The sequence below is a fragment of the Neodiprion pinetum genome, chromosome 3 (assembly GCF_021155775.2).
Source record: "Neodiprion pinetum isolate iyNeoPine1 chromosome 3, iyNeoPine1.2, whole genome shotgun sequence".
NCBI classification, from domain to species: Eukaryota; Metazoa; Arthropoda; class Insecta; order Hymenoptera; family Diprionidae; genus Neodiprion; species Neodiprion pinetum.
In genome coordinates, this window is record NC_060234.1 from 34,486,220 (window position 1) to 34,514,126 (window position 27,907).

The 27,907-nt window shown below is 36.6% G+C and overlaps 1 protein-coding gene across 1 annotated transcript; it reads left to right on the forward strand.

Moving 5' to 3' along the window:
- The first annotated feature begins 51 nt into the window (after positions 1-51).
- Positions 52-27,887, forward strand: slgA (proline dehydrogenase slgA). The gene is made up of 11 exons (XM_046617932.2): positions 52-884; positions 20,234-20,442; positions 20,675-20,856; positions 22,168-22,232; positions 22,344-22,528; positions 23,426-23,600; positions 23,716-23,826; positions 23,922-24,053; positions 24,144-24,343; positions 24,428-24,516; positions 24,699-27,887. Exons 1-11 carry the CDS (start codon positions 495-497, stop codon positions 24,902-24,904), a joined length of 1,944 nt encoding a protein of 647 aa, XP_046473888.1. The 5' UTR covers positions 52-494; the 3' UTR covers positions 24,905-27,887.
- Positions 27,888-27,907: the final 20 nt, after the last annotated feature.

The window sequence follows — 27,907 nt, forward strand, 5'->3', positions numbered from 1 at the left end:
CGCCCGGCGTACAATTCGATTTGGGATCTGCGCCGAGCGCGCTTGACTAATGCGTCAGTGTGCGCGACGCAACCCATCCGACGCGACGATCTTGCTGGGTTATTGCGGCTCGCCGCTATTGGGGCCTCCGATCTCGGTCGCGACAGGTTGGTTCACCCCCGTCCGTCGATAAGCGAATACGCTGGGTTTAAAATCACTCGTGACACGGAACGCGACTGTCGAAATAAGGGTAGAGGAGGTCGAACATCAACGAGAGGAGCAACCCTCGCCGGAGCGAGAATTCCCACGTGAAAAAAGAGTGCAATAAATCTTATTAAACCGGGGAACACAGATCCGTATTCTCCGCTCGTCGACCGGATCCGCAACACACGGACAGACATACACACACCAGAGAAAGAGAGAGAATTTCTTTCCCCCTGTAAAAGCAACGCGTACATAAAAATAAATCCATACACATATTTCGAAGTAATAATAATCGATCGATCAATCGAGTAATGGCGTTTCTGAGATCGGTGCCGAGGTGTTGTGCTAAATCAAAGTTCGGGAGGAAACTGCCGCTCCTCCCTGTGACCATTTTAGAAAATGTAACCCGTCCTGCCGCTGCCGCTGCAGCTGTACAGTTTTCTCAGGTAGCCGGAAAGAGCGATTATGACGGCGCTGCTGCCGCGAGGACTTCAGGAGCTGGCTCCTCGGCGACGGGCGGCGGTGGCGGCGGAGGCGGTGATTCGACGGCGAAACCTGTTCCGAGGCAAATTGATCCCCTTGATTTAAAATTCAACGACCCCATCGCCTCGTTCAAGAGCAAAACCACCGGCGAATTAGTCAGGGCCTACATCGTCTACCAGCTATGTACAATGGAATTCATCGTCGACAATAACATGAAGGTAAGCAAAGTCGTCGCGACTGTAATTTGTACTAGTACCTGCATCCAGTCTGCCCTCCCCCCTCCCCCGTCCCACCACTCTTCATAACCGGCTAATTGCTGCCTGATGATAAGTATCTATGTATGTAGGAATTTACTACATGCGTACGCATCCAGCGATTAATTTGTCTCATGTTTTTGCTACGGCATTTTATCACCTGAGGTAGTAATACTTTTAGATCCACGCGGTTCAAGAACTTGGTCAAAATGAATTTTCTTTCATCACCCGTGCGGGTTTCGACGCGTTTCGACGCGTTTCGGAACACGCACGAATGATTCGCTGCACGCGCTGCATAATAGATACAATACTGTCGGCCCTTTTTTCACTTTCTTCTTCCTTTCAAATCGCACGTTGTTCGTATCTTAAAACCGACCACGCGTCGTACGCTTTTTATCCTCTCCACGGTTATTTTTCCGATGCACGTGCAGTGCAGAAACATTCGGGAAAATTCTCCGACGCAATTATTTCTTCTCCGCTATGGTGTCTCTGAAGAGAGATCACGAAAATATTATTTATGCGTGGTGGAGATAGTTTATTCGACAGTTGTGGATAATTAAAATTTTTTCCTTCTCATCGAATCAAAGAATCGAGCACTTCTCCGACCGTTTATTACCCTCCTCTTCATTTATTACTTTTTTCCTCTAGCTCGCGTTTCAGACCGCTAGACCCCTGTAATTATTGCATAACTTTCCTGGAAATTCTTGTTTACCTTTTTTTTCTTTCATTGCTGCGATAACAAGCTCTACTTGTATTAATGACGTTACAATGATTCATCCGTATTTTTTCTTAGGTATTGTGTTATAACTTATTTGTCAGTGTTGAAGAAAAAAAAGTAACCCGGAATGTTATTTTATACAACGTTGAAGATTTTACCGAAATTTGAGTGCTTGTAACTCGCTCTGCTTATTAGTAATAATAAATGCCCGCACTTCGCTTCTTAGCCTCATGGTTTCGTTCGAAAATTTATCGAATTTAATAACACAGAATTCGATCAAAAAAAAATTTCAACACGTTATTTGAACAGTGTTAGGTATTCTGTTATTTAACTAGTACGATAAGATATAAGATTGCAAATCATTTTAAATTCATTATCATATAAAAATTTCGTGTGAGACTATATTGTACTCAACTGCAGTTACGATCTTAGAACCTTGATTCTATTTGCTTTTGATGAACGATTTTCGTTACAACGAGTAAAGGATACGTATGTACGATTTATGCGTTACTATGCGTATTATATACAGTTTGAGAAACTGTTCTTTTTGGCAGAGAACAAGTTTGTGGCACCTGTACGCTGTAACGTGCAGACGGTACTTTTGAAACGCCTTCTTGAATTTCACATTTGTTTTCAAGTAATTTACCCTTTGACCGATTATACTCGCACTATCCGCGGCATCTGATATTGCGTAGCTGTTTGAATATGAAGATCGCATAGTTACGAAGGTCAGGGAATTCGGACGGGTATCCCCAGCATTATCACCTACGTTATACATACACGCCTGGAGGCGAATCGTGCGGCACTAACATAAATAACTGATTCGCAAGCGGACGCGTGATGTGTTTCGAGAGAATTTAAAGATTTCTCTTTATAATTTCGCCGACTTCGTTTACGGTTTGTGAAACAACGAATGAACGCGTCGATCCGGCGTCCAGTTCTTAGGATAAAAATTTGATAAATTTTTATGAACGTCTTTTGTTGCGACGAATTAATTGTACACAAGCATTTTATCACGCATATAGCTATGTACGTGAGTGCATAAATCGTACCAATTGCATTCCCACAAATCGGCATTCGCGATCGAATAATTCGGGTAATTTTGCACGGCGAATGAAAAATCGCAACTGTTACGTAAGTCATAGAGCTCAGCTGGTATGGGTATTTCACGAATAAAGTTCCACGCGGCGTCAGATTCTTCGGGGAGGAGGAATTCCTGCTTGGCACAGAGCAGCCACGGCGACGACGTCGACGACGACGAAGTTGGATCCCGCTGTGCGGCTGAAATCAATAACGCTGGGTTAAAGTTCCGCCGTGCATTGCATGCAGTCTCGCCTGCATTTGACGACTCGACGTGCATCCAACGCGTATAGAATCGCAGGCGTCCCGTTACATTGGTTTTTCATAAATTTATACCTCTTGATACAGATCTTGTTTGCGAATATACCACTAATTTTCGCCTATTTCCACTTCCAACTCCAATCTAATCCGGAAAATTTACCCGCCGACTGTTTGCAGACTCTTATGTTCCGGGTTGGGGTAAAAATATAGAGAGATGAAAAAATCGAACGGCCACAATATCGAATTTTTGGAGCGCCCTGATCGATTTCGGCGTGGTCGTATGTATCTCCAAATATTTAAGTCCACGCATCTCAAACGCGGAAAAGGGCTTAACGGCCACGTTCCATTCACAGTTTTGAACAAAATCACTCCGATACGTTTTCATTTGACGCAGAAACAGAGAAATTGCACGGATTCTCCGAAATCGCAATAGTAAATTCATAGAATTCATGCAATTTCCTTACTTCTGCTTTAAATGAAAATGTATTGCAGTCTTTTTATTTTTATTTTTTATGCAGAACTGTGTACACAACGGAGCCGTTAAGCCCTTTTCCGCGATGCGTGGACTTGGATATTTGGAGATATATACGACCCCGTTGAAATCGACTAGGGCACCCCTAAAAAATGCAAAAAATCAAAAAAATCAAAGTGTGGACAAGTAGAAAAATAGAAAAGTCTGAATGTGGAAAGGCGTGATGTAGAATCGTCGGAATTCGTCTCGATAATGTAGAATGGTGTACAGGTTATAGATTTTGCTATTGTCTGTTTCGACCCTACTATATTTTCAATTTTCCACACTCGGATTTACTAGATTTTTTTTCAAGTCTACAAATTAGATTTTCGCCTCCTTGCAATATCGTTATTTTGCTCTTTTCTATGAATCGGCTATTCTAGCCTTTTACCTTCGTCGTTACTTCCGTTCCATTCCGTTCCATTCCGTTTCGACCGCTGCAACGTATCGAGTTTATTCTACTCGCTGCTTTGTTTTATACATATATAGAATCTACCGTCTTAAGTTTCGGAAATGTCTCACCATGCGTATGCGGTCATCGTAGATGCTGCGTGCAGGATTTAATCCAGACTCGGCTGTTGCACGCCGGCTTCGTCAGCGGTTAGACACTGATTCGACGATACACCCTCTTTTCACATTCTCCTTTTCTTCTTCTCCATTCAAGTCAACCAAACAATTTATTCCTGCGATTATCACAAGGGAGATTTTGTGTACAATAGCAGGTAATATTAGGAGATGTTTGCGGGGACGATGGGAGAAAGTCCAGGAAAATTTTCGCAAAAAAATTTACACCTTTTTTCAAGATTTCTATAGAGACTTTTGAAAATAATAAGAGAATTTGAAAATTCAAAGATATTGCGCGAGGCAATGCTAGAAATAAACATGTGGTAATTTTTAGTCAATGAAGATGTTGTGACAAAATTTCGTCATTCATTTACCCCTCGTGCATGAGGGATTCGTTGTCCTTCGTATATATATGTTACATAGTAAACACAAATAGAAACCTTTTTCCACACGCTGATGAGGCGGACCAATTTCGGCTGATGCATTGTGCCAACTTCTTACGTAATGCTTGTACTTGCGGTAAGTTACGCCTGTCACAACTGAATTACGGACAACATTTTGCAACTAGGTTGACGAAAAACGCTACGGTAGATCGTCTGGGCGGCACATGCAGTCGCGAGAATTTTATGACTGTAGAAAAAGAACAAGGGTGGCACAGTAAAAGTTGTACGCTTCTTCGTTGTGCAAACGATGCTAAATATCTGATCGAACTATAAACTTTTCTAAACCCATAATTGATGTAACATATTTTATCTCGTTGTCAATCGAAATTGTGCGCAAAATATTGTCCATGTTCCAAGTTTCAAGCTACGGTTTTACGGAATATTTTGATAATCCGTGATTCTGGTTCGACTAAGAAACACTCTGTATAAGGATGCAGAATTCGGGGGGCTGGCGATGGAAAGAAATTGGAAAAGGGCCAGATTGCGTCGTCATGAAATCGGGGTTGAATCACCGTTGGCGATAGGCTGTCTGTCCGTCTGCACTGGCATTCTTTAAGCTGCGCAGTGACGTACACTTGGTACTTTACTATGTACGTCGGGCTGCAGTGATGCAGCGAGGCGTGTCACACATAGACCGTATACCTACCCTAGCTTCTACATACTTCCGTAGCGGTGGACGGCCTCTGCCGCAGTTTATCGATTCTTGTTAACTGCATCTCAACTTCCCGCCTCCTCCGCTAAGTACGCGTCATACGTAGTCGGCTTCGCCTATTATCGTTTTTTATATGATTAAAATTATTCGCGACGGAGAATTAACAGTAGGACCTGTAGGAAATGGATTCTTTTATTTTTTATTTTTTTTAATTTTTTAATTTTTTTATTTTTTTTTTAACGTCGAAAGACTAATCACGAATTTGTCATCACGAATTCAGTAATTATATGTAGTTATACTTTTTCCTAAATTTACCTTCGTCGATTTATTAATTTTACATAAATTTATTAAATTTATAATACTTGTAACGGAAGGAAAACGGAGGCAGAAACTTTACCTTATCGTGCAGAGCATTGATCCCATGGGACTTAATTGTCAATTCCCGTTGGTCGGATCACACCACGCTGTTAAATACAGGCTTCAACCCTTCTGCAGGGCAATTATACTTCATGTATAATGTATATCCGCATTTCACTGACGACTATTGTTTTAAGCATAATTGATATTTACTTTCGGAAATGGGTACACCCACACTTATTGGATTGGATCGGATAGCATAAAAACAGTTTATAATCGAAATTTTGATGTAGGTCGAGTTAGGGTCAAAGTTTTTTGTGCCTAATTTTTTCCTCAAATATTTGAGAGATTATTTGAAAAGATAATAAAACAGGGTTTAAAAATGACCAGAGGAGTAAAAAAAATACATTGCAACAAAATGAGCTGCAGGGAAATCATCTAAAATCAGGGGGAATAATTTATTGTCGATGGAAATATAATGAATGATCGAGTTTAGATCGGTTAAACTTAATCACATGGTTGCTAAATTGTAGTCTGCACAAAAACATTTTCATCCTTGTGATTGCAGCATGCTGCCATTTCTTGTGCTTTGTTGTGCAATTCATTCGATTCGAATCAAATTGTAATTATTCCTTACTTAATTTTCATTTTTCCAGTTCTCCAAAAACACCGTTTCAGTTTGGAACCCTGCAATATCTTGCATAGCAAATTGCTCTTCGCTCAAAAGATTTTGCGCATTTAACGGATTTAACGTTATTACCAGTTATACATTTTCTCTCAACGAGCATAATGACAAGTCTTACCGACATAAATAGTTCATTGCCGAACTATTTTCTTGTTCTTCGTACTGCCTAGCATTTTTCTCTCAGCATAAGTCATCGGTTGATACATTACTGTATCGTAACGATACAATACCGTGCAAGTATTAGACACCTATCGATCTGTGTCGTAATGTATGCGATTTCAGTAATTCCAGAAGTCTCTCGAACCAATCTTTGATCGATAACAGCTGATTTCGCCGCCCGAAATTACGCATGCAGTTTAGTTTGACAGTAACATTGTCTTTTCTACCCACTCATTTCTGCCGCGTCAGGTCACGTATTATTCGTACCTACGTAGCAGAATAATTATTGTAAAAATCGATCAGATGTTGCTATGGCGAAGGAGGGGAAACGAGCCAAACATCGCAGATTATACCAGAAACCACGAACACACCGATCGCGATATTAATGAGCGGGGTTGCATGCGTCACGTGCATTGTGACTGATTGTTAGTGCCGGATTTTTCTTATTATTATACGGCTGCCGCTCGGAGACGGAGAGCAATACTTATTGGTCATTGGACTGACTGTAGCGGATACGCTTATAAGCACTGCCGTCGTGGATGTAAACCTATTGATTATCCGAGTCCCAGTAGAACGGGCCATTCTGATTGTAATAACCGATACCGAATCGCAAAAAATGCTCGAAGTACGCACGCGGCGAATTCAGGGTCGCCACACATCTGGAAAACCTGAAAAACCTGGAATTGACGGGGGATTTTTTTATTTGCTTAAGGAAAAAACTAAAATCATCCAGCTTTCTATCGTGGGAATTAGAAATAATTTTTTGACGTAACAAGTTTGCTTTTTCTGGTCGATAAAACAAATTGGCTTAAACTGATTCTTTTTACATAACATTTTTTCTTCAATTCGATTTGATTTTCGACCGAATACAGAGTTAACAAGATGAGCGATTTAGGTTTTAGTAAGTTACTGGAACTGGGAATACGACGGTGAAAAGTAGGTTTTTGGTCCTGGGAAACCTGGAAATGTCATGGAATTTTTTACAATAAAATTTCTGGCTACACTTTTTAAAATATAGGCATATTTTCGTTTTCTCTCCTTTGGTTGGGGATAAAAATTTACAGAGATTGTTAGACGATAGAAGAGTCGTAGGGTCGAATTTTCTAATACGCGGAAATCAATGTTCTAGAATTTTTAAATGTATAGTGTATATATGTATATATCACAGAAAAGTCAAAATGGAGAAAATTTTTTATACGAATTTTAGAAAGACAATTTTTGACTTTTTTACACTCTACACGTAAAATAATTCCCCTCATGTGTAACGTATTTCTACGTGTATTCTTTTTTTTTTTTTTCTATGCTGTAATATTCTTGTGAATAAAATCAGCCGTCACAGAGTGAAATCGACCCAAGCTATAGTTTATAGATTTTCAAGCATTTTCAAGCGATTTGAAACGGAGCATTGGTATTATATCTAACCGTAAACTTCCGTTTCTAGATCCATTATTTTCTGTTTTTATATTTTTGAAGAAATCTTCGTGGGTTAAGAACGTAATAATTCTATAAATACTTAATATAGAATAATCTCGTGATAAAATTAATGGAAAGTATCGATAATTTCAGCCAATTAACTTTCTCGACGTTATTTATTCGGTTATTTACTTCAGCCTGATAATGAATTTTTGGCCATCCTGTGAAATCGAGATTTCGAGGTTTGATTTAAATCCGGCATTCAACCGTCACGGTTGGAGGTATAATCAAGTTTTACATGTATACATCACTATTCATAACAATGATTCTCGGTGCGGATATAGTCGCCATATTGTAATCCGCGTCTCGTGTTACGCGTGTCGAATTATCTGCATATGGCTAAACAGAGATAGAAGAACAGCGCTGCATGCTTTTATCCCCCTGGTCACGGAATTAATTAAAATACGCGTGAAACTCGTGTTTGGACTCGCGAATATCATCCTGCGATTACGGAACGCCGATGTTGCGGGTTCTCTGCCGTCTACAAACGATTTTGGATTCCAATTATGTCCGCGTCAAAAAATGCTTGGCTATTTATATCACAGGAAAAAACTTAGGTATCACAGACGCGTAATTTCAAGGTGTACAAGTCTGGAAAAAATGATGCAAACTTTGCTATTACAGCAATTTGAAAATTCGCGTTACATTAGTTTTTAAAAAATCCAACAGTATGAAATCGTGTGTATTCTACAGTTTTTTTCAACTTGGTAAATTATAAACGTTAAAAATTAAATTATTCATCGTATTGCGTAATTTATTTTCAATCGCGATTTTCTTCTCTGGCTAATTCTCACATTTTCAAAACTGTATCTTTTCTGTTCGTACATGTATTAAATTAATAGGTAGGCGTACAAATTTACACATGTTATCGCTCTGTCGCGAATTCGTTACCTGTCAATTTGCTGTAAGTAGTGCAGATTAGATTCGCCTTGGGAAAATTTTCCAACGCCATAGAATGTGGAAGGTACAACCACTTTAGGCATTGGCAACCAAGTATAAAATATTAAAAATCTCCTGTAAATTTCAGCCGCAGTTTCAATTGTCTGTGAGTAGGCAAGTAGAACTTTACGAGCTTTGAATAACGCTCGCAGTTAACGCAATATTATACTCAAGTTATGCGCAATATAACAGACCTGAGTTTGATGTGTAGTACAAGAATACCACAGATTTTAGACCAAAAACGTTTCCAATCCTTCATCGAAATTATCTATCAACAACTCTGTGTTACTGTTTAATATAAAGAGAAAAAAAATCGTACATTTAACTTTATTTTTTTTTCTTCTTTTACTCTTTTGTTTCTAGTTCTTAAGCCAAGAACAAATCTTCAATCATTCAATCAATATAATACATATATATAAGGACAGTTAATTAGCATATCTTAGAACGTGAAATTATATTCCCGAATCTTACGAATTATCAATTTTCTTCACAGATTATTCGCGAAGCTACAAGAATCGAGGCTCAGAACCACAGACGATAATACAAACACACACGCGCATGTTTGCACAAGTGTAGCCTCTATACTTAATGAACTGTAAACTCTCCATTCGCTAATTCTTGTACTTGCTGCAAATATTTCACGTGTGTCAAAGAATATAAACAAAGAAAAACGAAAACAAATAGAAAACATCGAATGAAGCTAATAAACAATCAATCGATTCGCTGTCAGTCTAGATATGATCAATATTTTTAATTTAAAAAATTTTAAATCAACTCAAGTAATATAAAAAAGAAGAGAAAAGTAAATTCAATTTAAAAAAAAAAAAAATCATTTTCACATACAAATAATAAGGAGTTTTAAAAACTGATTGAGACACAGATGCGCATGGTCAAGAATCGTTCTCGTAGGTGTGGACCTTATTCGACCAAAAGTCAGTATCATCTACTCCGAAGCTGCTAGCAACCATCTAAAATAGACTGTATGCTGCATGCAGCTTCGTCTGTTCAGCTAGCAGTCTCTTACGAGAATAACTACACGGACTCCGTAGAGTTCGAATTTACTCTCGCACAAGCAGCAGCCGTTCGTCTGGCATGTGGTTTTTTTCGTCTTACCGCGTTATTTGCCCCGCATAAGAAATGCCTCCGTGAATTGTGCGCCTTTGAAGAAGATTTAGCATATCCCACATAAGTAGGTATAACTGCGTATATTTCTTTTTATTCTTACAATTAGTCACTTATACGTCATATATATGCCATCCACTCGTCTTACCGTTACTCGGACGCGTTTTTACACATTTATTTTTTTCCCTTGTTATTGATTTATTTATTTATTTTTTTCTTTTACCACTTATATACATATATGTACCGTGTATTCCGTGGCAAGTGACTCAACCTCTGATTATGACCATTTCTTTTATCCGTACACTTTGGTTTTTTGTATCCGCAGTTTTCGTTCGAAAAACCATCAAGAAATTATACGAATTATATGTGAAAAAGGCCATTTTTGTTCCGTTCTCGAAGTAACTTACAATACGCCTTCTACGACGGAAAATCATGGTATTAAAACCAAAGTGGAAGTGGGATTACGGTTGTTTCTAATTTTTGTTTTTTTTTCTTGATAATTTCAGAGTAAATTTTTTCGGTAAATTTTCCGTACCGTTAATCATGATACGTTAACTGTAGAGCAGAGCGATTTCTCGTAAACTCTCCCAACGTTATTTTTTCATGGATGTTGCAGTTATTGAGATTAAATATTGAAAACTCTTTGTACAAGAAATGGAAAAACCGAAATTTCACTCTCATTTTCGTCTTAGAATCGTCGCTTTCTATCATAAAACATGTATACATTTAAAAAAAAAAAATATAAAATAATGTTGCTTTTGACGTACGTTTTGAATAACTTGTACGGAAACAAGGTAAAATGATCAATGCCACAGACTGGGTGATTTGGTATGGAATGCACCATGTACAGCTATTTCTCTGCAGCAACTCATGGACCATAAATTTGACTAAAATATTAACAGGTTTATAGAATTTCAAACAGTTCTCAAGTTGCGGATTTTTTGAGGAATCTTTCCTCTTGCATTTCACACCTTGTATAGACGGTTTTTGCTGCGTTGTTTTATCGTATGTTTCAGTTCGACTTCCGAATTGGTTGAAAAATGTCCAAAATATTGGAAGCTAATTTTCCCACGAATAAAAAAATTATAATCGAGTTATTTTTATACAATACGTTCTTGCTAGGTACAATTAATAATTAACATATATCGTAGTTCAGCTGAAACGTGGTTTTCTTGCGACGGTATTCCGAATAAACTACGCGTACCTTTATCCGCATGAATTAGTGGTTACATGTAAAAGATTGATGATGGTTTCTTATTCTTCCGATTAGCTTTCGTGTTGCGGTTTTACGACAATATTCATCATAGGGTGGCGACATACTGCGAGAGAAATCCAGAATAATTTGTAGCAATAATCATTCAGAGACTTTTTCGCAGCACTGATGTTATGTATAGCTTTTTAGGGTGAGAATTGCGCTTAGGCTACAATTTTAATGTACTATAGTGTGAACGTATTAAAATAATAAACTTTTTTTTTCCAAAATTCAAGTTGTAAATATTGTTTCAAATCACGAATAAACGATGCTGTCCATGTTTCAGCTCTTAAGATTAATATTTAGAGGTGCATCATCGCGATTTTCTATCTCCCATTTAAGGGGTTATACATATACAGTTAGAATTTTCAAAAAATCGATTTTTTTTTTTTAATTTTATTTTCTTAATCTATATATATTTAAGAATACACACAAAAAATTTCTTATCGTTCCGGAGAATATTTTCGAAGTTACACACAAATTTGGAAAGGCGTTTCAGAGTGCTCGAAAGTGCATGGCCGGAGCGGAAGGGCTTACCTGGAACGCTGTCCCTTTTATGCACCTGCCTATCGTAAATGTTCCCTTCTAACATATTTAGATGCGTAAAGCAGCAGTGTGTTATTGTTTTTTTTATACCTGAAAGGTAAATTTTTATTTTTCTCTCCCCAAACTTTAAACGCGTTTTTCTCAAAATGGTGTTTACAAAGTCGGTGACCAACATTACTCGAAAACGGCTAAACCGATTGATCTCAAATATTTAATAAATATTTTTTTTAGTAATCAATCGAAGATTTTTTCTCACCGATAAATATTTTTTTTTTTATAAACAATTTAGGGCCGAAATTTTGGTCAAAAATCGATTTCTTTTTTTGAAAAACCGCCACATTGTCAAAAAAATTTATTTTGCTTATTCCTTCGATTAATTACTAGATTTAACATCACTTTAACGAAATCTGTTTGGTTTTTTAATTTCTGAGGATCCAGTTCAAAGATATAGTGGTCACCGCAAAACGTCTTTTTTGAGAGGAGCTCCCGGAGATCAGCTGTAGCTCCTTTCCAAATAAATATTTTTACCAATACTAAGTCTTACAATACAGTTAAAAGATACCATAATATGTGTACAAATTTTTAGATCAATAAATTTAAAAGTTTTCTCAGAAAAAAATCTGGAAAATTCGCTTTTTTTCGGCCTTCTAACTGTATATAACCCCTTAAATAATATGGGAAAACTCTTACTTTAAACCTTGTAATTTTATAACTCGTCAACGCATTAGTGTACCGATAAAACCTGAATGTATTTTTCTAGGTAATTGAACGCTCTACAAAAAAGGTCTCTTGTCATTTTATGATAAATCTACTCTTTGAAAAGATATTTGAGGTCAAAAATTATTTAAAGACCTTAAACAACTTTTGAAAGAATAGATTTATAATAAAATGATAAGAGACCTTTATTGTAGAGCATTAAATTCCCTAGAAAACTACGTTCCGGTTTTATCAGTACACTAATGCGTTGACGAGTTATAGAATTGTAAGTTTAAAGACAAAAATGTTCCCATGTTATTTAAATGGGAAATAGAAAATCGCGATGACGCACCTTTGAATATTAATATTAAGAGCCGAAACTAGCACAGCATCTTCTTTCGTCATCTGATACATTATTTTCAACTTGAATTTTGCAAAAAAATAGTCGAATCTTTTGATACAGTCTAGTGTACACTAAAAGATACGTAAATCATCTAATTTTCAAGCCTTCATAGATATCGTTGTTGGTGTTGTTGTAAGTATTGTACGCGTCAGTTAGAATTTGGCACCAAGGAAAAGCCGGTTCGCAGTTCCGACATGCAGCGTGTTAAGCAGGGTCCGGATCAGGACCGATCGTCCTTGAGGATATCATCGTTTCACAATCGCGTTACTTAAATAGGTGCCGAAATATGTCGCCTCTACAATGCAAAGTCTTGCGAATCTCTTGCAAGTATTTGCATCCTCTTATAATCGCTTCGACCCTGGCGCGCCCAGAGCAAGACTTACGATTAGGTAATCCGGTGCGAGGATCCATACATACGTCGTACAGGCATAGCAGAAGTATAAATGCGTTGCTCGAACAAAATGTGATGTCCTTGAAATTTGCCTGCCTTTGCTCTTTTTTTTTCTGTGTTCTACTTTATCCAACATATGAATCGTAACCTTCTTGCAACATGCTGGCAGTTGCTGCATTGTAACAGGAAAGGCCGAACAGTGTTAAGAGATACTCTAGATATTATTATTGGAGTTTTAAGGTACGATGAACGTTGCTGCAATCAATGAATTACTGTCAAATGTACCCGTAAAATAAATATAACCGACAAAGATCATCGTTCTCTTCGTGGCATTCGCCAAGTTCTGCGATTCACATGTCGTGAAAATTTTCCTGTAATTCTTCAAAGTTTCACGTATTCCGCAGGACTGCAGTAAATATATCGACTATCGACTTATTTACTCGGAGATTTGAAACTTCATTGTGTTATCACGAATTGTAGGTTGTATGGTTGCTTTTTTTTTTTTTTACTCCCACCCCAACCTTGTCACGTTATATTATGACACGCAGGAACATTGAAGATTTTATAGTACTGCAATTTTATGAAAGCTTGTACGTATGTGATACGAACGTATAACAATGAAAGAAAAGTTACTATGTGAGACGAATTTTCCTTGCATCGCTGTTCGAAGTATTTTCAATACCTCAGAGAACATCGTTGCGATATTGTTTGTTAGATCATGTATAATGTGGCAAATGAAAGGTGAAAAAAAACGACGTCTCTCTTTTTGCAATTCTTATCCCCCCGAGGCTTTATAACTGGAACGATATGCTACCTACCTACTTTTCACTACCTTGACATAATAGTATTCGTCCTTTTCGTTCAAGTCCTGACTGCCCTTGACTCTGACGTGATTGCATACATTATACAATCTTAGTTAACGTTTGTAATTGTGTATAAAAAAAAAACACGTGGGTGAACCTTTTTTAAAATTCTTTTCCGAAAGATATACTTTATTTTCTTTGATTATTCACGCATGTTCATACTTGTGAAAAAACTGATGGTCAGGAAAAAAGCTCAACCAAAGTTTTTGCCGTCTGAAACACATTCGGGGAAACGAAAGGATACGAACAGTTTGATATTTGATTGTAAAGCAAAACGAAGGTCACGTATTTTGGAGAACACGCAAAATGTAGAAAGAAAATCGTTTCCATTCATAATTAATAAGCGATTATAATACCTAATTTAAAATTTGATCTCGATTGATCTGCTTACGAATAAATTAGTAACCGATCTATTTCTCATCGAATTGACAGCGAGCATACTCACATAATTTGTATTTGAAAGAAATACAAATTCTTGCATCTCTATGTCATTATTTATTCGTTACAACTATAATTTATTCACGCCAAACAAATCGCTTCTCTCTGGCTTTCGTTCACAAATATTAACTAATCGTCGCAGGCATTATGTTTACGTTACATTTATCTAAAAGCATGCACTGCACCACGTGTGCAGGGTCGATATCCCTCGATGTGTTTACCGTTATGTCAGAATCACTTGGTCACTTAGCTCATACAGAGATAAGTTCTTATCGGTCAAAGCTTGTGAACGATGACGTGCGATACGTGACGTGTATAATACGTACACTGTATATTATCGTATTCACGTGTACCACGCGAAGAACTGTTTACGTCATAATTATCTCTCGAGTAGTACGTTGCGTCGAGTTTTTGCAACGATAAACGATGATAAGCAGCTGTGCAGACGCATTTGTCGATTCCAACAGCTGTACAAAGGATAAGATGACTGGTCAGTTTTTTCTCTGTCATAAATTAATTTATCACCGTACCGCGTTTATCGATTGTCCATTGCACGGAGTGGATGGATTAAAATCTCCATCCACCCGAATTCTGATTTTGAGTAATATTTCTGATCGGTTCCAGGGATTAATAATTTTTCGAGAATTGCGCGTGAGGCCAAGTTTTTTTTTCTTATATTTATGGTTCGGTGTCAAATAATCAAATCAAATAATTTTTCAGTGATTACCGGATTGGATGGAATCACAAGAAATCAGAACGTATCAATAAAAATTACCTAAAACTTGGTTAAGTGGAAATCAACGAAGGTGTAGGATAAAATTGAACTCTCTAGAATGTTGATGAATTGAAACCGATTTTCGTGTTTATTGCAAGACTTACACCGCGATTTATATGATTTCCGACGCTTGCTGCGCGGTTTCTTAAACGTTATCTATCGCAATGATTTCAATTATGTTATGTCTCGATTGATTTCCTCGGTCCACCGAGAAAAAAATATTTCAGTAATTCATGAGATCCTGTGATTTACAATTTAATTTTCAACTGTTTTTACGTCTTCCCTGACTAATTCTGTCCTCGGAAAAATTGAAATTGTTTTTTCAATCTGGAAGTGATGTGAAACTTTCGATACAAAACCGTGGCGCTGTCTGAACTCGCAAATATAAAATAGCTATGTCGGACAAAACCTAAACGTGTCGTCAAAGTTATTATTGTATTTTGGTTACACAAGGCACTTGCCATATTGACCTAATTTTAACTCGAGAGGTACGTTCGTAAATATTTCGAATAATCAAATGTTGACCGTAGATTATAATCGAGTATAACGCAAATTTAGGTTTGTTACATTAGCATACCCACTTTTAAACATCGAATTGAAGCTTTTTGTTATTGCGTCGAAGCAAGTTTCAAAATTTCATGGATCGTAAGCGGCTAATTTTAGGAAATTTATTATGTTTTTTCAAAATTCTTTGCAACCAATCGCTAGCAGTTATTATTTTTCGTACAGATATGCCATCTTAATGTGAAGTAGGTATAACCTCAAGTTATTTTTTTTTTTTTCAAGCACGGTCAACTGAATGAAAAATACGACTGATAATTATCGGTAAATTACAGTTTCAAAATTTCCGATCACCAACTCTTCGTATTTATTCCATTAGTGGTTTTACTATTTTTGAAAATTTGATACGCATCAAGATAAATTTTTCCACTGTTGATTAGCGACTTAGCCAACGATTGATTATCGAAAAGGTTTTGCTTAGATATTCGTAAATGGTTATGCTAACTTAACAAATGGTATTAAATTTAGATGTCTGGTAGATATATTACTACAGTGGTTGTAATTGACTTACAAGGGCAAACGTCACGTGTGGTAAATGTAAACGAGGAGGATAATCTAATTTATAATCTGCTACGTGTATATTTGACAACGAAATCTGTCCCGTTAATTTATTTCACCCCGAAACTCAACCTTGTAACGAAGTTTTTCACTTACTTCGAAATATCAAACCATGTTCCCGATGCGTCGGTGAAATTTCGCATATTACTTTCCGTAGCACTACTTTTTTTTTTACATGAAATTGTATACTTCATCGAAACTTGTTTGACCGTATTATAAAAAATTCAGTATTCACATTTCCACTCCGAATAAAAGTAAAGACAATAACGTAGAAAAATACTCTGCTATTGATCGGCACGCTTCTTTCGACATGACAGTTATTACACTGGAAACTGAGCGAATCGCACGGAAAATGGGTTTAATTTTACGTTCATCAATTTTTTAATCGACTTCATTGAGTCTCCCGTAACAAATTACTTCGCAAACTCATTACGCGACTTCGGAATCGATTCGAAAGTAGCCAGGAAATTGGTATTTTATTCGAGACAATTTTGTCTTGAGCTTTTTAAACTTGTTCAATCGACGGTGAAGGCTTTATTCTTAATTCACAAGTATGATGTGACCTTCGTTTGACGAAAAAAGTGTCGTGGAATTTTACAGAAATCGAGTAGATCGACTGATCGCTCTTATTTGTTGTTCGTTTTTTGTTCGTCGAAGATTGTTCGCGACGTACAACATGCTTCTACCCTAGTTTTTCAGTCTTCTGCTAACCGTCTATCTCCGTTTGAACATTCTTATTCCCCCTCCCCCCGTTCACGTATAATTTTTAATTGTAACTGCAGTTGTTACACAGTTGGTATAACGTATAATTGAAAGTTGACCGATCGATGGAAAGGACGAACTATGACGTCGAGTGAATCCTTTGAAATGAGTTCGTTGAACCATTCGTGTTTCAATTATATTCCCGAACACCTCCGCTTATTTCAGGCTTCCATTAGTCGGCTAACCAATCAGTCAGCATCCCTATAATGTTAGAAAAATTTTGTCTTCTCCACTCTTCGATTCGATCGCGCCGCCCCTGTTCTTTACGTACAGTAACGAAATTGGTTTTACGCAACGTGTTGTAAACCTTCATTCAATTCGGTTCTTACTCAATTACTCGCTACGTCTCTGTAATTACGTTAATGCACGTACGATACATGCATACGTACTCATAGCCGATAACGCATACCTACAACAGTCATACAAACAGTACTGATCCCGCAAAATTTATTACGTCGCCGTATGTATAATGTATGTAGGTACTTTTATACCGAACAATTTTGTATTTTGTCGAGAGGATGGCGTGTGTCACGACATCTTATGTATACATGTAAACATAGCAAACTACTACCGCAGTGGTTTCTTTCTTTGATGTCCACTTTTTTTATTTTTTTTTATTTTTTTTTTTTTTTTTATTTTGTATCCGTCATCAGCTGTTGATGAAAAATTTCACTCGACTATTTTTTTTACCTTTCATTGTTACACACTTGGATGACACGTTTGTTGGATCGAATGAATTTTATGATAAAATATTTTACTAATTGAAACGTTTGCAATTAAATTCAGATCGAATAAATTGCTCTTAACACTTCAACCCAGGTTATTCTGTTCAATATATTTTTATTTTTTTTCAACTGTATTACGTGTAACGATTTTATTGGATGTGTGTGAAATATTTTTACTCCCAGCTTTCGACTACAATGATGTCGAGTAAAAGTAGAACGCTGTACCTGTGCAAGCAGCGCGTGCGCAAGATTATAAGCTGTTGCGGTTCTATTCGTCGGTTTTTTTTTTTCTTACAACTATTTTTGTTGTCATTGCGCAACTCTGAAAGCCTGCGGCGTTCGCTCGCCTTTGCTGCTTTCCCCTATCAGAGAGAGATTGTAACATCAGGCTGAAGTTGGTAATGTTAACGTAAGGAAACCTCAGGCTAAATACCCGCTGGACATTATTGGACAGTTTGAAATTGACCTTCAAGGAGTTGCCTTTCAAAATTAAAGTATATTTTGTTTGTAATGACTTACGAAACCTCGGATATTCTTAAAGATGCAAAGTGGCGATTCTTCTTAACCACACATCGTTACAGTAACGTTACTAACTTTATCCTAATATTGCAACAGTACACAGAGTTTAGAAATTTTATTCAGCATACTTCTTTGGCGCCGAATTCGAGGCTCCTTCTTTCATTCATCTTCAGTATAACCGACACTGCAATGAAATCTAAAATTAAACCTCTGCTTTATCGAGATAGTTACGCAAAATCGCAAGCTCATCGTCAGCTGTATAAGTATATTATAACTGCAGGTCAAATCTGAAAATAGGTTTCGTATCGAGGTGACATTGATTCGAATATATGAAACAGGTATGGTGATTTAATTTTACTTGCAGCCTAGATATTGATTCTCACAGATCAGTTGTTGGCCTCCTGGCGATATTTTTATTCATCCTGCCAGATTCGTGACTACATACAGATTTCTGCACGGATGCACTTTACATCTATACGTAATATATGCCTAATAAAAGATGGGAAGCTGTTTTCAAAAGTGTTTCTTTTCTCTATACTCGCTGTTAGGTACACACAATCTCAAGCTATGTTGAAAGTTAGTTGATAAACGATAATGAAACGTATGTTGATCGTTAGTTTTGTGCAACAACAACCGACCGTCAATCGAATAACCGATCAGAAAATAAAAAAAACAAATTTTATAGATGGAAGAATTGCTACAATTGATCGTGAGTTCCAAGTCTGATCGATTCAACTTCCTGTAAAAAGGGTCTCTGTGCAAACGTTCAAATTGTATGCAACGAGAACGGTGCGCTATTAATTTTTTCCTGGAAACAGCATCACTTTGTTGAAATGTTCTCGATTCATAAACAGAGCGCAATCCCCGCCGCATGTCATGGCAAGGCAAGGCAAGGCAAGCGGTGTGTGCCCATGGCAATCGCCTTGATCTCTCGATGCGGAGGGAAAATCCATTCTCGTTTAAAGAAGGCCAATCCATGTGCCAATGATCTAGGAACGGACGAACGCTAACGGTCCGGAAGGCCAAGAGAAGCACGCGGCGAGCCGTCATCCACCAGACCCAAATACCACACGGGGTTGGCGAGCTTTCCTGCAAAACCTATATGCAATACCACAGATCGGACACATCCATACGTACCTAACTCTGATTTATGACCCAACGTTTCGTTGCGAGAGCGCCATGCATTAAAAGTATATGCATGTGAAATAAATATTTCAACACAAGGAGACACTCGTCGTGTTGTGTTATATATATATATGGACATATATACGTATATACGTACAGACTGAGGACTCTTACATACGATGCAAATTCAAGCTCCTTAGTAAAAATATTTTTTCTATATCATATTTGCCGTTTCATATTGTTATTATACGCATTCTGTGCGCTGCGATTTATCTAGGAATGAGCTGGATTATACACGCACGAATCTATACAACAGACTATTTTTACAGTGGCGTGTATGATACTGCGTGTAACCCAGTTTAAAATTCATTTCAGTAAGTCGGGGAGGAGCTTCTTTTATTTTTTCTTCTCACTCGGTCTTTTTTTTTTTTTTTTGGGACAGAAAAGAGCATTTTTACCGAAGCTGCAAATTTTTAGGTGAAATATGTTTACAATCGTTTCGCCTGAGGTAAATTAATTTATTAATCAAGGCTTATGCAAGCTTCGACTTGTTCCTTTGTGAATATTTTGTTGGCGGTATAATTAAGGTGAAATCAAAAGAGACGATGTAACGATAGAGATATTGCCATAAAAATTCATGACGTGACAATTTTGAGGACTGTTATATATATATTTATGTTGAAATGAAATATCAGACTTATTGAAGGGAGAACGTTTGTTATTTATTTGTTTCAGTTGATGAAAGTTGCCAATGCAGTGCTGGGTGACAAGTTATTTGCAGCGTTGATGAAGGCTACCTTTTATGGTCACTTTGTGGCTGGAGAAGATGAACAAAAAATCCGTCCAGTTCTGGACAGATTGAGACAGTTTGGTGTCAAACCAATTCTCGACTATTCCGTAGAAGAGGATCTTTCTCAGGAGGAAGCCGAACGGCGTGAAGTTCAGTAAGATATCTTTCATATTACGTACAATATGCACTTACAGAAATTACAAGCTGTTTCAAATAATTTAATCAGTCGATGCAAAACTCTGCGTTCGTTTTCCAAAGTATAAAATTTTCCCGGGAGTAACGAGAGTGAATTTAAAATAATTCATCGATCGTTGTAAGGGATGTGCAACTTGTGATGTATAAATAAAGCTTGTAAGATAGATACTTATTCTAGAGTCTTTATTCAGGGCTTCGGTATCCGAGGCGGGAGACGAGAAACAGGAAGGTACGATCAAGAAGTATCATGTGGAGAAATCCTTTGCTGATCGGCGTTACAAAGTCGCCTCTGCGAGGACTTACTTTTACCTAAATGAAGCCTCTTGCGAACGGAACATGGATGTCTTTGTTAGATGCTTGGAGGCTGTTGCTGGTGAGTAATTGACGCAGTGAAAAATCGGTGTTGCAATTTCAGGAAGAGAGACATATTCTGATGATTCAATAACTGCACAGTCATCACCATTCGCCACATTTCGTGATATCAATTTATAGGATTTTCAAAAAGAATCCCGTCTCTCAATGGTCGTGAAATTTAGATAGTATTTTTTTTTCTTCACGACCATTGCAATAACAATATCTGCTTTTAAATCAATTTTATATTCACACTAAATTACGAAATTTAATATATAAAATGTATAATACTTATCGAATTAAGGAAGTGAACTTTTTTACATTCACTTCTTACCGTAAAAATAAATCATCAATTCGTCCCCAAATCTTATTATACATCTATTACGTCCATCACTCCTTTTCCATTTCAATCTCAAAGTTCATTTCGATAGCTTGTTATTTGCCTCTAATTGTATAACTATGACTGTGTTTTTCCATGAGTTGAATACACGCATCGTTTAACTAAGGACATGATGCAATAGGGATAAAAAATTGTGTAACAAATTGAAATTAATAATAACACTATTAGTTGCGGGTTAATAAGTTTCATAAAACAATCAGTTACGGTCATTAGCATTTCTTTGAATAACATTAAAATGATTTTATTATAATGGCCTTAGGTGAACGCCCTCCTATTTACTAGTAGCTGTTTAGCTTCTTATACGTATGTGCATAAGTACGATTAAAAACACATTGCACATTGTATAGGATGAATTTTCAATCATTATCTCATGAGTGTTATGTCACATTTTTGGTCGAGTGACAGAGAGCCAGAGACCTAGTTGCATTTGCTTATTTATAAACCGGAGCTTTTGTTCCTTTACTGCACACTGGTGCCAACTTGAGTTTTCCTTTAGTCACGGTCATCGGTGCAAAATTTTCACCTGGTATCTTACCACATCGGCATTCAATGTATATAAGCGCGCGATGAAGCCACAGTTTCATTATTTGCTGAATTTTTTTTTTTCCTTTGTTTGTTTATTTTCGCACTAATCCATACTAGAATCTCAAAGTTCAAGCGTGGGTTGAAGAAGTGATATCTCATGAGAGATACGATGTCGTATCGATCATTGCACAGCCATGCGGTATTTTTTCCAGCCGACGAAGTAAAGACATTGAAGTTGAAATATCCCAATAATAAGTTCACCCTCAACTCTGAAGTCAATCCCAATCCTGGTAAGCCGAATCTTAACGCTCCCTAATCCTATCCTTGCATTTGCCTGCGTACAATTCTTCTGAAACAATTTCCTATGAAAAGTAAAACGCACAACGTAATATACTGTAATTTTCGTAGGTGCCTCGATGGGAGTTGGCATCACAGCTGTGAAATTGACGGCTCTTGGTCGCCCACAACTTCTGGTTAGTATGCTGATGTAACGACCAAGCTATTATTTGGAATGATGTTAATAATAACATTAGTAATGATGATTATCTTTTCATCGTCGATTATTAATTAATGTTTTTTCACAGCTCCAACTTTCTGAGGTGATAATGCGGGCGCGTCAATATATGACTGATGTTGTCGGAGGTGAAGGTGCTGTCTTGGCACATCACGCCAAACCTGACGACTTCAAGAGGAAATTTGAGGAGGCGCATATTAGAGACGAAGCACCCGTACAAAAGTTTCTTGAAAAAATTCAAGCAGATAAGGAAGGGTATGCTATATCATCAGTTGAAATTCGTATTATGTTATGGTTCTACAAATTGGCTTGTAATTTTCCTTAATCAGTCTAAAGCCAAACAAGGAAACGATGTTGTAATATTTTTCCACAAATATCCACTGGAATGTGCTAAATCTTGTGACATAACAAGATTTCTTTCATATTGATACTTATGCAAGATTTTATCCTCATAAGCGATTCAAAGTATACGTTACAGATAATTGGTTGATTAGAGTTATGTAACAAGTCTAATTTGACATTATTTTTTTTTTGTTTCCGGCCACGCTTTGGACATCCAGAAAGTAAGGAATAAAAATATACTCGTATTAGGTGTTAGTTGGATGCATGTGAATAATGCTTCTATCAAAATGTTCAACTTTTCCACTGTGTTAATTTAGAACTTACGGATTTGGGACTAAGATTTGGGCTATTCGTATTGCTCTAACAAATTTATGCTTGTTGACTTGAATTGAGTTAATTTGATTTTAATGATTCTTCAACAACCTCTGAACTTTATTCTGATTATTGTATAATGAGAATACACTACGTGGAACTCTGACATATTAGGCACGTGAGCAAAATCTTGAAGAAATATTTATTTTGATGCAATAAACATACATAGGCGCTGCATCAAATTCTCACGGTCAAGGATTGATCAACTCTAATAATACCTACAATCGGTTTCTATCATGGTGTTGTGAAATCTTTGGGATATCCTCCCTTTCTCCTTATTATTTCCGTTTGAACTATGAGATAAAACTAATTATGATGCTTTTGTACTACTGAATTGGGGTATTTGAGTGGAGTTGACACTAAAAGTAATATACATGCACGGTGTGAGGATTGATTGAAGTAAAATGACAATAATAATATCAATCATTTTTATTACAGTGTCATTCACTTATTCCCATGGAGCGGTATTTTAGATGAGAACTACGAACTGAGCGAGACTTTCCAGGTTCCAGACATAAAGACTGGAAAAATGGTCAAGTTAATGACTCAGCTCACTCCTAAGGAAGAAGAGATGTTCAGGAACATGGTTCGGAGACTCAACAATATCGTTTCAGTAGGTATCATCAATACCGTATTATATTCGATCAATGCATGAGGTAACTATCAACTTTACTTATAAAAATCGGAACAGTTGAAACGTTCATTCATTGAATTATAATTTGACACAGGTTGCCGAAAAGCTGGACGTTCGCATAATGATTGACGCTGAACAGACTTACTTCCAGCCGGCGATATCTCGGCTCACTCTGGAAATGATGCGCAAGTACAATACGAAAAAGGTAATCTAGTTATAAGAGAGTGAGTGTATTAAGTTTGTGTCATTACAGAGGTTTCAATGAATGCGCATTCAATCTCAATCTGGTCTACCTCCTAGGCCGTGGTGTTCAACACATACCAGACATATCTGCAAGATGCCTTTAACGAAGTCAAGACTGATCTTGAACAAGCAGAACGGCAAAATTTCTATTTCGGCGCTAAGCTCGTGCGAGGAGCTTATATTGAGCAGGTGAGTGACATGAACAATATTAATTATAAAATATTAATAATTTTTAGTAATTTCTCAAAATCATGGGTTAACTGTTTAAAAAAATTTCAGGAACGAGCCAGAGCAGCTGCGATGGGTTACCCAGACCCGACAAATCCATCATTTGAAGCTACAACCGAATCTTACCACAAGACGTTCATGGAATGCTTACGGAGAATGAAACAATATAAAGACAAAGGTGAAGATCCTAAAAAAATCGGTATCATGGTCGCTTCCCACAACGAGAATACTGTGCGATTTGCCATCGAAAAGTGAGTGTTTAAATGTTGGTTCAATTGATCTTTACCAACTCTTTGTGGCATCAGTGGGAAATCAATAATATTTTCACTTTGTAGAATGAAGGAAATTGGGATATCACCTGAGGACAAAGTCATTTGCTTTGGACAGCTACTTGGAATGTGCGATTACTTAACTTTCCCTCTTGGTACGACAATTTATTATACATCTTGTACAAGACTAATATTATCATTCACTAATATCCGATTTGAATTACGAGCAACCGTTTCTGACATTCAAAACGTAGGATTGATCCTTAAATTTTAATTGATCGTATTTCTTTAACATCGATTCTTTTCCTAAATCTAATGTTAACGAATGTCGGCGCAGGTCAATCCGGCTACTCAGTGTACAAATATATCCCTTACGGACCTGTGAAGGAAGTGCTGCCATACTTGTCCCGGCGAGCCCAGGAGAATAAAGGGGTGCTGACTAAAATAAAGAAGGAGAAGCGTCTTCTAGCAATCGAGATTCGTAGGCGCTTGTTACGTGGACAATTGTTTTACAAACCCAAAGGAAACTACACCCCTGTTTGAGTCACTGTCGTCTCAAGCATCGCCCAAATTCATTTCAAGTACGAACTTGACGTAGTGATTGTACGTTGTTGATCCTTCTCACATGCTACGAGACTACAGCTATTACATTAATAAAAAACCAACTGGTGGATTTGTGACGTTTGAGAATATGTGAGTGTGAAAATCGGTATGGTAGGTTATCTGTATGATGAGTTTCTTGTCTAATTAACAAAACGATTGCCCGACAGTGCAGTCATTCAAACCAATCGTCAAACACTGCCTCAGTTTGAAATTATACGTTACTATCGCTGCATCGAGAAATGCACACGACTTCTCCATGTTCCTTAATCAGACGTTATCCTCGATTTATTTCACCCTCCGAGGTGTAATCGTAATTATTAATTCAATATCAGTTGCGACGGAACGATTATCCAATATAAAGACAATGTAGAGTGGCTCAACTGTTTTTGCCATTAACCAATTTCGCGAGTACACAGTTGTTTTGATGATTACTTTTACCGAACTACAAACATCTTACGTACTATATACATCTGTAATCCTAAATGGTATAACTATTTATTGTTTTCAATTCTTGCGTGAAATCGTTTCTATCTTTGTCATCACAATTGCAAAAAAGCATATCGACGACTTGATTAGAATTTATTTTTTCATGGCGGTGGACAAGTTTTACATCATCTTTAGCAGTTGATTGCAATAGATATTTACACAACAAGCTCCTTCACGAAATTCATATTCTGAGTGAAAATAAATTCATGTAACAGATAGTGTCACAGTGACAATTGTGGCGGCAGAGTTTGGCGAATGGTAATTTTGTCTAAGTGTATGTAGTACCTAACAGATTCCAGGTCACTGAGAGTTGTTACGTTGTAAGATGTTGGGAAAGTTGTGTTTGAGACACATCTACTATTAGGCATCATGTATTGGCTGCATATAGAAGAATATAATAAACACAAGAAATAAGTTATTTACAAAATTGGAGTGGTGCCATAGTGAGAAATTAATTCCGACATGTATATAGAATATTATGAACATAAATATACATATATGATATATATGTGTATATACTTATACAAAGAGAGATAAAATTTAATACGAATTTATTGAATTTGCAAATTGACACTTATAATTAGATTTCGAAGACATAACATGTGGTATTATTTACGTAGAGAAAACAATTTACATCATTTGATTATTATTGGAGGAACGATGAGTCTTGATTATTATTTGTAATATGTTTCCATTACTATGATATTTTTCAATCTCGATTGAGATGTGTAATATATTTTGTACGTCAATGGTGTAAATTATGATTTTTAATCCAAAAGTGGTTGCTCTTTGTTTACCTACATTTTTATGCGTATCAAATTCAGTTGTACCTTTTCAATATTGTCGCCAATTTTAAGTTTGTGCCGGACTGTTAATGGATTACAAGCCGTTACAAGATCATGTATGCTGTTGTTGATTGTATTTTAAGTGTAATTAATGACTTGTTGTGAAAGTCGTTAGAATTATTGATATTGTAATATTTATTTTAAAATGTTAGGTTTAATTATATCAATTCTCGCAACCTATCTTGGGTTAAAAATCATCCCTCTTTAATGCGTATAATATTATAAACGTATCATGATAAAGAAAGATGACCATGCGGTTTGTGGTACAAAAACTAAAATAACGGAAGACATAAATAACTTTGAGTTGAAAAAGACAACAACCATGAGCTTAATCGAAAAAAATCTTTGGAAATTGGATACATAAAATTTCGTCAAAACCCTTACAATATATTCGTTTATTTTACCGTGTTTATTCTAGCATGTCGATGGAACAATAAAACAAATTAAAATCCGATTAATGAAAAGTGCTATTCAGTGAACAAGACGTACTCACCCCTGATTTATACATTTAATTTCATATGCTAAAGTTGATTATTGATTCAGCATTCGTATTATGTGCTAATACTCGGAATTATTTCATGTAACGATTACACCATGCATCTAGGCATTTCAATCAATTCTTTGCAAAGGATCTAGTACCACGGATTAGAATTGTCTGTAATTTTTACCTGGGCAGTATCTACAGCAAATGAAAGTTCCGCCATAAAACGATGATCTGTGATCAAAGTTTTAGAATGCGAATTCAAATTTGAATCTTTTCGGAGTAGGATAACTCGTGAAGTCAAACGCTCGAGTAATTTTCACATATTCTGAATGCAGACTACACGGATAGAGATTACAGAGAAATTTAGGTTTTTTCCCAATCGTTTATAGAAAGTGTAAAGATCATTCGCTGCAACGACTACGATCTATTTATTTTACAACGACTGTTTCAAATGCTGAAAGATGATTTTGGTCACCTTTCAGCGTTTCATGTCAAATTTTCAAGTTTCCAAGGAAAGTTTCTTATAGAGAATTAAAACACGAATTATCTATACTTATGTGTTATTTAAAATATATTTAGAGCCCGCTTTGGTTTTAAAACATTCGTGTAAAACAGTTTTATCATCCAAATATGTACAAACGTTGGTAGAAACGCATATTCATATTGTGAAACTTACCAGCTATGACATGTAACTCAATTGATTTCTTGACAAACGTATACGTACACGTAATTTCAAATTTGTTACAGAAAGTGGCTAATATATATGTATATATATATATAGTATACATACGTATGTATACATACATATACATATATGTGTATATAGATATATAACGTTGAAACTGTGCTATTAAACAATTTTTGGTACATAAAAATGACCTGATGGTTGAATAAAGGGCCGTTGTTGAAGTTATTGCAGGCTGTAGCTCGGTGTTTTTGTCCGTTTGTCTGTCTGCTGTCTGTATAAACGTGACTGAGTAAATGCTGAGGACTACGCAGGGATTACGTTATTCATTTATAATATGTCATAAAGCATACATGTCAGTATAATTTATTAGTAGCTCGTTACGTGACGATGGTGATGATGACAATAAGATGTTTAATCACAGACGTGTATTATATTCAATA